Source organism: Carassius carassius, chromosome 3, assembly GCF_963082965.1.
Source record: "Carassius carassius chromosome 3, fCarCar2.1, whole genome shotgun sequence".
Classification (NCBI taxonomy): domain Eukaryota; kingdom Metazoa; phylum Chordata; class Actinopteri; order Cypriniformes; family Cyprinidae; genus Carassius; species Carassius carassius.
Window position 1 is genome coordinate 38,380,710 of NC_081757.1, and position 12,783 is coordinate 38,393,492.

Below are 12,783 nucleotides of genomic sequence, written 5' to 3' on the forward strand. Positions count from 1 at the left end.
CCTGTTATGTTTACCTAATGTGGATACCAATCAGTGTGATAATCAAACACTGCAAATGTTTATTCGCTTGCCTGCTAGCTATAAACACAGAATTCCTTGTAAAAAACCATAACAAACTTTTAAAGAACCTTTGTGGTTCCCATTGACTGTATAATACTGTATAATACTTAAAACAGACACATGCTCTGTGTCCTCATTCCCATGCTCACCTTCTCCAGACTGACTCCAGTCCTCTTGACCAGCGCTTGCAGACGAGCTATGGTTTGGTTTTCTCTCAGCAAGTATGAGTTGAGCGGTGAGCCAGCCAGGTTGCCGTTGCGCTTGTCAGAGGCCATGTCACCAGAGCCGAAGCCCCTGAGCCTGCCCTGGCCCTCGCTGCACTGGGGGTTTGCCTCTGAAGATACGCCGAACGCCAACAGAACCTCCGAGATCTCCTGGATGAACTCCAGCTTGTTGGGGAACTGAGGCAGGTCCTCAGGAAGCTCGATAAAGTGGTTGTCAATATCGACAAAACAAAGGTTGGCCTGAAGGGTACAAGAGTTATTTCATCACAAATATTGATCTATGTAACAGAAAACTCTGTAAAAGATTATGAACAATCTGGTAACACTGACCTTCATCAGCTAACAAACCAGTGATGCTCAGTTGAGAATTATATACTTATATAATCATATTTAAAAAATAAATGACATGGTTTGACAATTTCATACATTTACAAATAGGTACAAATAGGAATGCACACTAACAAAAAGGTACCAAATAGTAGTATTGCAATACTATGTATCATGGTATTCTTTGTGGTAACTTTGATATATACATTCATCACATTTTATATGGTTCTCGTCATTGTAACAGGATGCAGTCACAGCACATTTTTAAAAAATGGCACATTGCAGTGATTCATCAGAGAGCTTGTTTTCCCTGCAGATTGGTGCCACCGATTTCTTTCATAAGCACTAAAAGAAGAAAAGTGGCAGTGCTGCCGACAAATGTTTGATAGAAGATTTACTCTGAAAGGAACTCCACGTGAAGAGCAGACTTTTTACTGCTGTTTTTCAGGTAAGATCAAGGAAAAAGTGCATATCTCATCAGTGAGCAAGATCATAGAGATTGTTTTTCTAAAACAGGTTTTACCAAAATTGTTTCAGTCACATCTCAGTAGGGAGATGAAGAAGACCAGAAGGTATTAAAGGGAGATATTATTACTCTAGACACTGAAAAATACACTCCAGTATGTGTTTTAAGGTTACACGGTATTATAGCTATATATGATATATATATTATTAAACTAACATTATTCTGACAGCACGTATGACTCAAAGAAATTATGAAATTGATGTTATTGTTAGGAAATTTTTCTCTTGTAAATAAATGCTGTTTTTTTTAGCTTTCTACTGATCCAAAAATCCAGAAAACACACACAAAAAAAGAAATATTACACAATTCTCGTTATTAATATGAATAATAATTCACCAAATCAGCATATCAGAATATTTTCTGAAGCATCACGTGACTCTTAAATAATTCAGCTGCCACAAGAATAAATTTAAAATACAGAAAAACAGAAAAAAGTTATTTTAACAGATATTTTGTAATAATATTTCACAACATTAATGTATTTTTCATCAAATAAATGTCTTGGTGAGCATAAGAGCCTATCAAACACATTTTAAAAATCATAAATATAAATTATATCTCATTTTAAGTGGGTAGAATTAGGATTTCAGCCTTATTGCCACAAACATCTTATGGCCGGGTGATGTTGACGCATGACCTAATGAGATTTCAGCACAAGTCTTTTTATTAACTGGGATGCGTTTGAGGCCGAACAGACTATGATGATCACCTCCTATAAGACTGCAGCACTAATTCTTTAATAAAACCCCATGACCTCATCCCTGAGCATGAATTCATCCTGTGCTGAGTGGGTTCTCTGGGAGCGAGTGTGTGGCACGCACCTCTTGGGGAAGCTCCAGCTTGGTGCGGTCATCCTGGCCGTTGGAGTGTAGACCCATGAGGTAGGGCACAGGAGCGTCCAGGAAGTGGAGCAGTGAAGCGGGGAGGATGGGCACGTACACATGCTGCCATTGGAAGGGGAACATTAAGGCTGTGATGCTCTCCGCTACCGTCATCAGCCGCTGGTAATCTGGACAGAGACACATTCAGACACGTCACTCTCCAAGCAGGGTTACTCTACACAGAGCTCATTTACAGAGTGATGTAGATTATCCATCTGCAAGGACAGAATAATCAAACCTGAAACCACAACAGAAACAGATACTTATGGGTGTTACATTGAGGATACTGTCAACATTAAGGGATGCTCCGACAGTCCACCCACATAGTCTGTTTACTGAACCAACATTGTTTATTACAGATAAAAATGGCAAGAGCTGTTTGAAATCACTATTTCGACTCTGATATCACTATCTAGATATAAATCAGATTAAATGAAAACAAACAACTGTGAACCAGTCTTTTTTTGAATGATATAATACATATATCAGATTTAATACACACACACACACACATATCAAATTTAAAGGGATAGTCCACTTTCTTTTACTTTGAAACATAACAGAAGATGTTTTGAAGAATTTTGGTGACTAAACAGTTCCGGTTCTCATTAACTTCCATTGCTTTGTTTCTTTGTCCATTCAATGCAAGTCAATGGGAACCACAATTGTTTAGTTACCAACATATCATCTAAGCTCCACAGAAGAAAGAAAGTAATACAGGATTGAATTGACATAAACGTCATTTTTGGGTGAAATAACCATTTAACTGTCTTCCTTTTTCCTCCATTTTTCCATTTTCAGTACTCTAATTGCATCCACACATTAGGGTATTGTAGAAATGCTTTAATTTTGTGCTTCTTAAGTGACTGGCACACAATGATTCTCAAGTGGGCATTTAAAAATAAAAATAATCACAATATAGAGTATATATTACATATATGCTCATACACACAAAATCCAGACAAAATGGGCATTTATTTTGTTATGGTCTCCACCCTGCAGTCTCAGAGGGTGCCACGACTGTCAGAGAGACAAGAATACTAAACCAGTCTTTAAGCACCCTGAGTAACAACAAAAGGCCTATTCACACACGCACACACGCACACACGCACACACGCACACACACACTCCTCACATCCCAAACAGATAAAAAATTGGTGTAGAATTTTCTTGGAAATAAGCTTTAAAGAAACAATATTCACTAAGAAGTTACATGTGCCATTTTGAAGTAGAAAGTTCTAAACTTTATTTGTCAAATTTATAAATAAAAAGATTACTGGAGTACATTTTACAAAAAAAATAAAATAAAATAATAATATATATAAATAAAAAAACTGCATTATTCATTTGCATATTAATATAATATAATTTTATTAAAAAATCTAATTTAAATTAATTACATTTTTACTTAATTTTACCTTAAGAAAATATTATTTCATAAATGTAAATTGTGACGAGTGGGGCGGGGCCGAGAGACGTGGGAACAGAGCGAGGCCGGTGGAGTGATTGGAGATGAGCGACACCTGCTCGACCCACCGGTCTCGAGTCCCACGGAGGAGATGGAGAGATATAAAACTGGAGCAACGACAGTGAAGGATGAGAGAGGACCAGGCCTGGGTTTTAGTTTGTGTCCACTTTAACGATTAAACTCCATGATCACGGGAAGGAGGCGGGAACCGGCGGACAATCAAATAAAGACTTTAATAATGTGACCGGTGGGTCGAACAGGTGTCGCTCATCTCCAATCACTCCACCGGCCTCGCTCTGTTCCCACGTCTCTCGCCCCCGCCCCACTCGTCACATAAATATTTTAAACAATTGTTGATTGTGAAACAATCATGTTTCATTAAGTAATAATAGTAGATTAATTCAAGTAAGTGATCAGTGTAAGGCTAATTGACTGTCCTGCACTGAGGCAGAAGTCTATATAGAGAAATGAGCAGTGACTGGCAAACATCCATTGATCTAGCAGCAGATGCCCGTCTCAAAGATTCACGTACCTGGGAAAGGGCCAGGGTATTTATATATGCTACAAATGTGCCTGTTATTTATAGAGCAGCGTAGGCTACCTTGTTGTTTAGCACTAACACCCTGCTCTGTGTGTGTGTGTGTGTGTGTGTGTGTGTGTGTGTGTGTGTGTGTGTGTGTATGGATGCTCAATCTCATGACATCAAGTCCTTTTCTCACTTTCCACAAACATTTCGCTACAAGCACGAGCTTTCTGGATACAGAAAGGGATGATGTCATTTCCAGCCAATCATAATTATGCTGCATCACCACCATCCTCCTTATCTGGAGGACGGTTGCTAGGCAACACCACAGCAATGCATCCACCCAGCCTCCTGACGCTTTGTAGCTGCCTCCTGTAATTCGCTCTTCCTTGTTGGTGTAATTGATCCAATCAGCACATCTGCCACTGAATCGCAAAACAATCTTCCCATGCTGCTTTAAATTCAATCTAAAATGACCTGCTGAGGATTTCCAGCAGGAAACACTGCCAATTATATTGCATGTAGCATGTGAATCAGAGAAATTACATGTGACAAGTGACATTTTCATAAATATAATAATGATATTTGGACATATTGTGAGACATACTGTGAAATTTTTACAAAAAAACTTCAAGCATATGGCAATGACAAACACGAAACACTCAATTTTACAACAATTTTAATCAACTTCTAAATGTATTCGCTTAAATACTCCACAGAAAGCTTCGAGTTTAATTTGCAAACTACCAGGTGATTCTAAGAAAAGGGTGGGCTGTGAGTTTGACAAGAACGAGAGAGAACAAAGCGCTGAGATGAGCTCACAATGAAACTGAGATAGAGAGAGAGTGTGAAAAGAGAGAAAGAGCATGTCGCAGTACACTGCAATATAACTGCGTCTGTTTATTCTCTCGTCTTAAACTAGCCTGTTCTGAATAGAACAAGACAAAAATCAAGAAAATGAGCTAAAATCAATGCATGCATTCAAAACTATGTTAGGTTACGTTAAGGCCATCAGATTTAAATCTGTTTTAATTTGAAAAAGCTGGTGTTAGTTGGCAGCAAAGAGCAATGCTAACCTATGTCAAAAAGCGTTTCCTAAATTAAAATCCCTGCGTTTACTCACTTTGAACAATCATTGATTAAGAACAATGATTTATGACTTTGAGCAAATTACAGCCACGTCGTTAACAATTTATAGAACTTTGATGAGGTTTTCCTATTATAAGTCCTATTTAAACAGCAAGCTGTATGGGACATATTGGATAAAACAGCCATAGCCTTTAACTTATACTGCAGCCATAAACCAGAGTTAGTTGTTTTTGTTAGTCAGTGGTGTGCAGAGGGTCAAGGTTTGGTTAGTTAGCATCAAAAGTCAGCCACTGCTGGCAGATACTGTAACTACATCATTACAAACTGTTTTTTTCTCCAATGACAGTCATTCAGAAGTAGTCATGAATTCTATGTAGGGTTGCAAAGGGATGGTAAATTTCCTGAAACTTTCCAAAAATTCTAGAAAGTTTTCTAAATTTACCAAACTTTTTCCGCTCCTCTGCAACCCTAACTCTATGTATATGTATTCCATCGACATTTGAAGCTAGCATGTTTACATTAGCAAATGCTAAGCTAACCGCTAGCTCCACTTAGCATAAAAATACATACACTCAAACACTGTTAAAAGATCTTCAATTTAGTATAGGTATAATTTAACTGTTTAGAACAGATTTCTATGTAGGCAGCTTACTAGGTTTTGTAAACAAATTCCCACAACAATAGTATTTGTGATTTTTATGTTTATTACTTTTATTTTGCTAGGACAAACGGTAGATAGACTCGAACTCGGGACGCAACGGCACTATATGTCGGCACCAACAAAACTGAAGTTTTAATAAACTAATCTCATCAATAGTCTGGTACACATTACTCTTCTAGCCAAGAACGACCTGTTTAAACAGGAAGGCGCCATCTGGCTGAGATGAAAGGCCCCCAACATTTGATAACCGGCGTTTACATGTGATCTCCCAAGTGTCTTAACACAAAACACTGTTAGGGTTCTTTAAAAGGCACCACAAATCTTGGTAACTTTGTCAAATTCAATTTCTCTTTACAAGAACTCGTAGGAACAGTCTGGAAACGGATTTCCTGCAGACACTTTCCCTCTTAGACATTGCATAAAACCATACAATCAGATTAGAGCTTGCCGTTTTGAGAAACCCCTTGCCATTTTGTGTGGGATTTGTTTGACGCTGAGATTAATACTAAACAGGCGCTAGATCTACAGAAGTATGAGTGATAGTAACTCACGTTGCGAGTACAGAAGGATCTGGATCTCCAGTAGTGCACAGGTGAAGAGCTGCAGCATGTTCTCCACGCCTAGCAGCTCAAACACCTCCTGCAGAGGGAAGTCAAAGAGGGGCAGCTCAGACGTGCTGGGTCTCTGACACACCACTGGCCCGTATACGCCAGAAAACTTCAAGGAACGCCCGGCCGGTGGCAGCGGGACCTCGTAGAGGACGTTGTAGACGTAGCTCTCCAGCAGCAGAGGCGGGGGCTGAGGCGAGGTGACAGCCTGGTGCAGCTGTTCCAGAACCCTTCTGCAGGCCTGGGCGAAGGCCATGGGTGTGATCAGACAGATGCACTTGGACACATACAGTGTGTCTCGACTGATGTCGTAGGAGTTGAAACGCTGCAGCCGAGACAAGGAGGGAGCAGCGAGCAGTTGTTGAGGGGTGGGACGGGTGTCTTCTGGACTGCGAGGTGTGGGTGGTGTGTGCAATATGTCGTATTGTTCTGCATTGTGCATGTGGTAGAGCGTCTGCATGGCACTGCAGATCTGCTTGCTGGTCACCTCCTCAAAGAAGGTGAGGGCAAAGCCGTAGGTTCGGGAGCCATCCTCTCTCGTGATAATGAAAGAGTGGAACTGAGGCTCGCGGATGTCTGTCTGGGTGCGGAAAGACAAGCCCTTTGGCATACAGAGCTGTGGGGGAAACAACAAAAAAGTCTGAGGCTCTACAGATATTAAAAAGATCTTCAACAAGTTCCCTTAATTTGAGTCACTCCGATAGATCGATATAGCAGTGGTTCCCAACCATGTTCCTGGACGCTCCCCAAGACTGCACATGTAGTAGAGACTCCAAGACCTGAAATGGGTGTGAGATAAAGGAAACATGCAAAATGTGCACTGCTGGGAGGCCTTTAGGAAGATGTTTGGGAACCACTGCAATATAGCAACCATGCATATTAAGTGACTTGTCTGGACAATTAACAGACATCTGGAGAGTGCAATATTTTCTGTTTTCAAACATTGAAACTGTGTGTTTTAGCATATTTATTACATTTCAAATGCTATCATTAATTCTTTCCCTGCATTGACACTTTTCTTTTCTGTTATATGGTAGGAGGTGCTATTACAGATCTTCTGAAATAGTATTGAATCAAAGCCGGATCAAAACATAGTGAAGAATCGCATATGTATGTAGATGCATATGCAAAATAACATGATCATCAAACATTAAACAGCATATCAATCAAAACTGCCCAACGTTACTGAATGAAATGTTGAGTCAGGAAGTAGTATCAGAAGTGCAAGCCTGGGGGTGAAGACGGAAGTGATCTACTCCATCATTTTGAACATCAATGCCATTTTCTCTGCTTTTTGCTCAAAATGTTGCTTCTTTCATGAAACTTGCAAATATGATATATTTAAGCAATACATTACAGTAAGCTGTGCTATATTCTTAATATAGACTGGCAAAAGGGCGTTGTTAGGCATGACAACACCACCTCAAGTGCCTTCACGCTTTATGACAGGTTAAAGATACCGGAGGGATTGGTGTAGATCCGAAAAATAAACACATTTTTGCAATTGTATGGAATCAGGAATTGTTATTCAACTCTAAGAGCCGGCTTGATCTGGATCCTAGATCGCCTGCGTGAAGTCCTTTTCATCCGTAGCGCAGTCTTCTGTTGTTGTTGTATGAAAAAACAAAGCTTCTGATATGTGTGCTTTAATAAATATGGTCCACTAGCCACATCTATCCATGCTTATGGTCAGAAATTTATATTTTAAAAGGCTTACACAATGAACTGTTCTTGAGACAGAGTGGAACACAGAATATGAAGCATACCTTGACCTTAAGGGACAGTTCACCCACAAATGAAAATTACCATCCTAGGTGTATATGACTTTCCACTTTTAGACCAATGCATTCAAAAAGCAAATTTTCATTTTATTTGCTGGTGGTCACCCTGCATTCTAAAAACTAGAGCTAGTTTTTGGAAAACCTATATTGGTAGACTTCAATGTGTGTCACTCACCATGCCCACAGCATCCTGGTCAAAAGGGTTCCACTCCACATTGTCGGGATAGTGCGCTAGAACTTTAGATTTAAAAGTTCTCCGCAGCGGACTCTGCTCAAAATTTTCACCTGAGATTCGGACAGAAAGAGAAAGAGAAAAGAAAAAGACAGATAAGCTCAGACAATTCTTATCTAGCAATCATCCTCAAAACTTCATGGCAATTCAACACATCACAGAAATAAATTATATATTGGTGTTATATCTATATATATATATAACAATTTCTGGAGGAAGACATTGGTTTAGAAAGTTGCGAAAAACACAAAAAAATGGAAATCAAACCCAGTCAAAGCCAAAAGTGCTAGAACAGTTGAAGCAGAGAAGTGTTGCAACGCGTGGAAAGATGTGCCTCGAAAATCATTCAAAGTGAAGGAGTTACAGCCCACCAAGCAAACCTTGCTGAAAGTTCACCAAGCAGTGGCTGACAAACAGTTTGGAGTGCTAATAAATTTCTGCTGCTGAGAGAGAACGAGGAAAAGGTGTTGAGGGGGGAAAGGGCGGGAAGACAGGTGATCCCACGCTACCCGACCACGCAGCCGTCTCACACATGAACAGTGGTGCTGTGAAGAGGTGCGTGGAAAAGTTAAAGGTTAGCGGGCCCAGGCCGAGCTGTGGTTGATTGTGACACAAACAGGAGCACTGACTGCAGGACAGGAGAGCATAGTGGGGGACGGGGGGGTTACCTGCGTCTGCACTCGCCAAATTTCCTCTGCCAACATCTCTGAATTTAGTAGCCTGTATATACTGGCATAAAGCTACACAAAAGATAAAACAGTGCAATTAATCACTTACATAAAGAGGTTGAGTAATCTTCACTTATTACTCATAGACAACATCATTAAGGGCACTTCTTGAAGTCCAATATGGAGGACTAGTGTTGCTTAACAATAAAATTAAGGAACAAATGATCAATTCATTCATTACAAAGTAAAGTAATATTTATATTATAGTTAACTGTCACAAAACAATAATAATAAATCAATAAATCATTTTTAAACTAATAAATAAATAAATACACATATAAAAGTATACAATTTCATGTTTAAACTTTGGTAAAATGTACAAACAATAAATCAATAATAATAAAAAAAATCGTATTTGACATTGATTTCTTTAGCCATTTGCGACATGCTTTTTAAATGTTTTCCAACACCATGTAGCAGTCCACCCAAACATTTTAATTTGCAGAAATGTATCCACCCTCAGGCCATCCAAGATGTAGACGAGTTTGTTTCTTCGTCGTAACAGATTTGGAGGAATTTAGGATTTCCAACTTTTTTTAGGACACCAACATATTTGATCAGAACTGTTTTGGCCTGTTTTTGCACATGAGCTTTGCATATTTATCTCCTGATTCAGACGAGTCAACTTTACCGCTGAAGAAAGTGACGTTATAGACTCTTTAGTTAGCCGGAAGAAACATTTGATTGATGGATTTTAGTGGTGTGGAGTACTTTTGAATTATTATCATGTTTTTTTATCAGCTGTTTTGACTCTCATTCTGACGGCACCCATTCACTGCAGAGGATCCGTTGGTGAGCAAGTAGTGAAATGCTACATTTCTCCAAATCAGTTCAGATGAAGAAACAAACTCATCTACATCTTTGATGGCCTGAGGGGTGAATAAATTTTCACAAAACTTTCATTTTGGTGGACAATTCCTTTAAAATATCTTGAAACCCCTCTGTTCAATTCCGTTGCATGCTGTACATTGTTGCAGAGATGTTAACTCCCTTTCCTGCTCACAGATCCTACAGATTGACTGTGTAATTTTGGTTTTGAGACTCGCCGTCACACACATTAGACACAGCATGTTGAAACAACCGAGACTGGAGGCGGTGTGCGCACACATGAATGTCACCGGTGTTTTCCTCTCCTATGCTGCCCACACAGTAAAAGCTGACTAATATAAAGCTTTTCAGCTTCCATATCAGAGAAAGTGTAAGATACCTACCTGATCTGCCTCAGACAATGAACAAATACAGCCTTGATGCAACAAGAACAGACATGCCTCCGAGAGATATTTCCCTGAGGAATGTGTTCAGGTTTAAGTGGAGGGTAAGAACGTGTTTATTAGTCACCAGTCTTTAGGGATGTCGTGTGTTTAAAGAGTTAATGGAATCTTTGTGTGGCGTCTAAAGGGCAAGCAACAAATCAAATCCGGTGGTTTCACCAGCCTGGGATCATTACAGGGATAAGTCCAGGAATGTGTGGAACTGACCAACACAAACACTAGGGGCTGTGGACAGTGTCAATCTACAAGTGACCACCAGAGACAACATCACAATCATAATATAACAACATGCTACAATATTTAATATGTTGCTAAATTATGCATTTTCCTGTACTTTATTAATGTTTCCGATCTGTCATTTTCCATGCCAATCTTGTTCCCATGTAGGTTCTTGTTCTCTTTAAACTCTTTATAATACGTGTCAAATATTTAAAAAGAAGATTCAGCTGAGAATCTGAATAAAACTAGTAAAAGGTAGTGTGCAAACACTACGGACTCTTAAGGGAATGTTACATAATGCCCAAGTAGCAAACACCAAGGCAGATGTTAAAATCTTTATGTGTGGATACCCAGATGATTCAATTATTCAAATATTTTTTAGCTTTTAACTCTCACTCTCAAAAAGAAAAAACCTTTTCCTGGATGAAATAATAGATTATTTTTATTCAACATCAACACTGGCATTAGTTGAGACTGACTGGCATATGTTGTGTAATATATAATATTATGAGGATGCTTTTAAGCTTCGGCTCCAGAATGTTTTCATGCTTAATGATACTGAGAGTTGAGATGTGACATTTTTAATCTTTATTTATCTTTAATACAATAACGGTAGGATAATACATTAATATAATAAATGGTGAGACTAACATTTCATAAAGTCTGACGTATGCAATAACAGTTGATGACAGATCAATAAATTATTCAAAATTGTATGCATATTTGAAGTAGTTATACTTTAAGAAATTTGGTCGGTTTTAATCCCTACTTGTGGTGCAATTAGATACAATCCCAACCATATCAAAAAATAAAAGTTACGCAACAATGCTTTTAATTAATAGTGACACACTAGATTTAAATGAAAAACAAAAAAGCTGAAAAAGCTACATTTTATGGAAAGCATGTATGGATTTAAAAAATTTCTATTATAATTTTATATAAACTAAACTAAAAACATACTGAAAATTTTGATCACTTAAAATGAGAGAAAACATTGAAAAACTTTGGCAATAACCAAAACCAATTTAGTAAAAAAACAAAATATATATTATTGTACAGTACCATTGTTGAACGATTTATTATCATTTATCAAAGACACCCGATGTCAACCATAAAATATTGTTTATATGCATTATGGAAGCATATCTAACTCAGAATGTTAACCATATTAATCCCATTATTATTTCACTTAGACAAATCCTTATATAAAAGGTACTGCCAGCAAATTGTGGTCACCAGTTTCCTAAGTATGAGTTCAGAGGCAGTGCCACACGCAGAGGCGGGCAGAGTGGAGAAAAGCAATCAGCTCTGATGAATGAAAAGACTTCGTCATGGTTCATCTGCCTTGTTATTTCTCTGCCAGCCCCTCACACATGATTTGTTTCAGTCATGGGACTGTCAGCACAAAAGGCCCGAGATCAAGTGAGGATGAGCCAATGGCAATAAAGCCAATGAAGAACTAAACACTCATCATTTTGTCAACAGCAAACAAGCGTTAGATATTATGAACTGCAAACAGATCAATAAGGCCAAGGTGACAAGCACTGCTGCTGTAAACAAAGCAAAAGTACTCAACTACAAGAGGCCAAGGGGGCCAGATTCAAACCACAACAAACAACAGGGCCCCAAATATATTTTCAGTGTTTCTTAGTGGTTCAACCTTTAAGTAAGTGCATTAATATTTTTTATTAGAATTATTATTTGTATTTGCTGCTGATTGGAGCCCATACACCATGATTTTATTTGATTTTAATTAGTTATGAAACAGCTCTAAAAATTAATTTACCAAAAGTGAGATATTATTCTGTTTGGAATTTTTTTTTTTAAGTTGATTCCTCATGAAATGACCCCTGCAAAATGCTTTGGTACTTTCACAAAGAGCATCAGAGCCGTGAGAAACCATGAAATGATGCGTAGGGGGAAAACACACTGTAATAAAGTGACAAGACACTGTGGTTTTCGGAAAGGTCAGTGCTTTAGAAAACATATCAGACCTTTTTTCTGACTGCATTTGGGAAAGAGCAGATAGATAACTAATCAACCACATTAAAATAAATGGTTCAACAAACCACACAGTCCTATTAAATGGAAACTCCCATAATACTGTACACGTTTTGGCTATTCCAAACTACATTTGTTCGCATTTTTCTGTCTGCCCCATTGTAATTGAACCTACCTTACCAAT

At 38.5% G+C, this 12,783-nt stretch overlaps 1 protein-coding gene across 3 annotated transcripts in view; it reads right to left on the reverse strand.

Moving 5' to 3' along the window:
- LOC132126396 (DENN domain-containing protein 5A-like) overlaps positions 1-12,783 on the reverse strand; it is a 46,771-nt gene that overhangs the window by 24,875 nt on the left and 9,113 nt on the right. For 2 of the 3 annotated variants that reach the window (XM_059537642.1, XM_059537624.1), the window contains exons 2-6: positions 9,049-9,120; positions 8,324-8,433; positions 6,311-6,983; positions 1,959-2,146; positions 210-524 (exon numbers count right to left, since the gene is read on the reverse strand). In XM_059537642.1, the coding sequence (XP_059393625.1) occupies positions 210-524; positions 1,959-2,146; positions 6,311-6,983; positions 8,324-8,433; positions 9,049-9,120 (1,358 nt within the window). The remainder of the gene's footprint in view (positions 1-209; positions 525-1,958; positions 2,147-6,310; positions 6,984-8,323; positions 8,434-9,048; positions 9,121-12,783) is intronic. The other variant, XM_059537633.1, reaches the window with a different exon arrangement.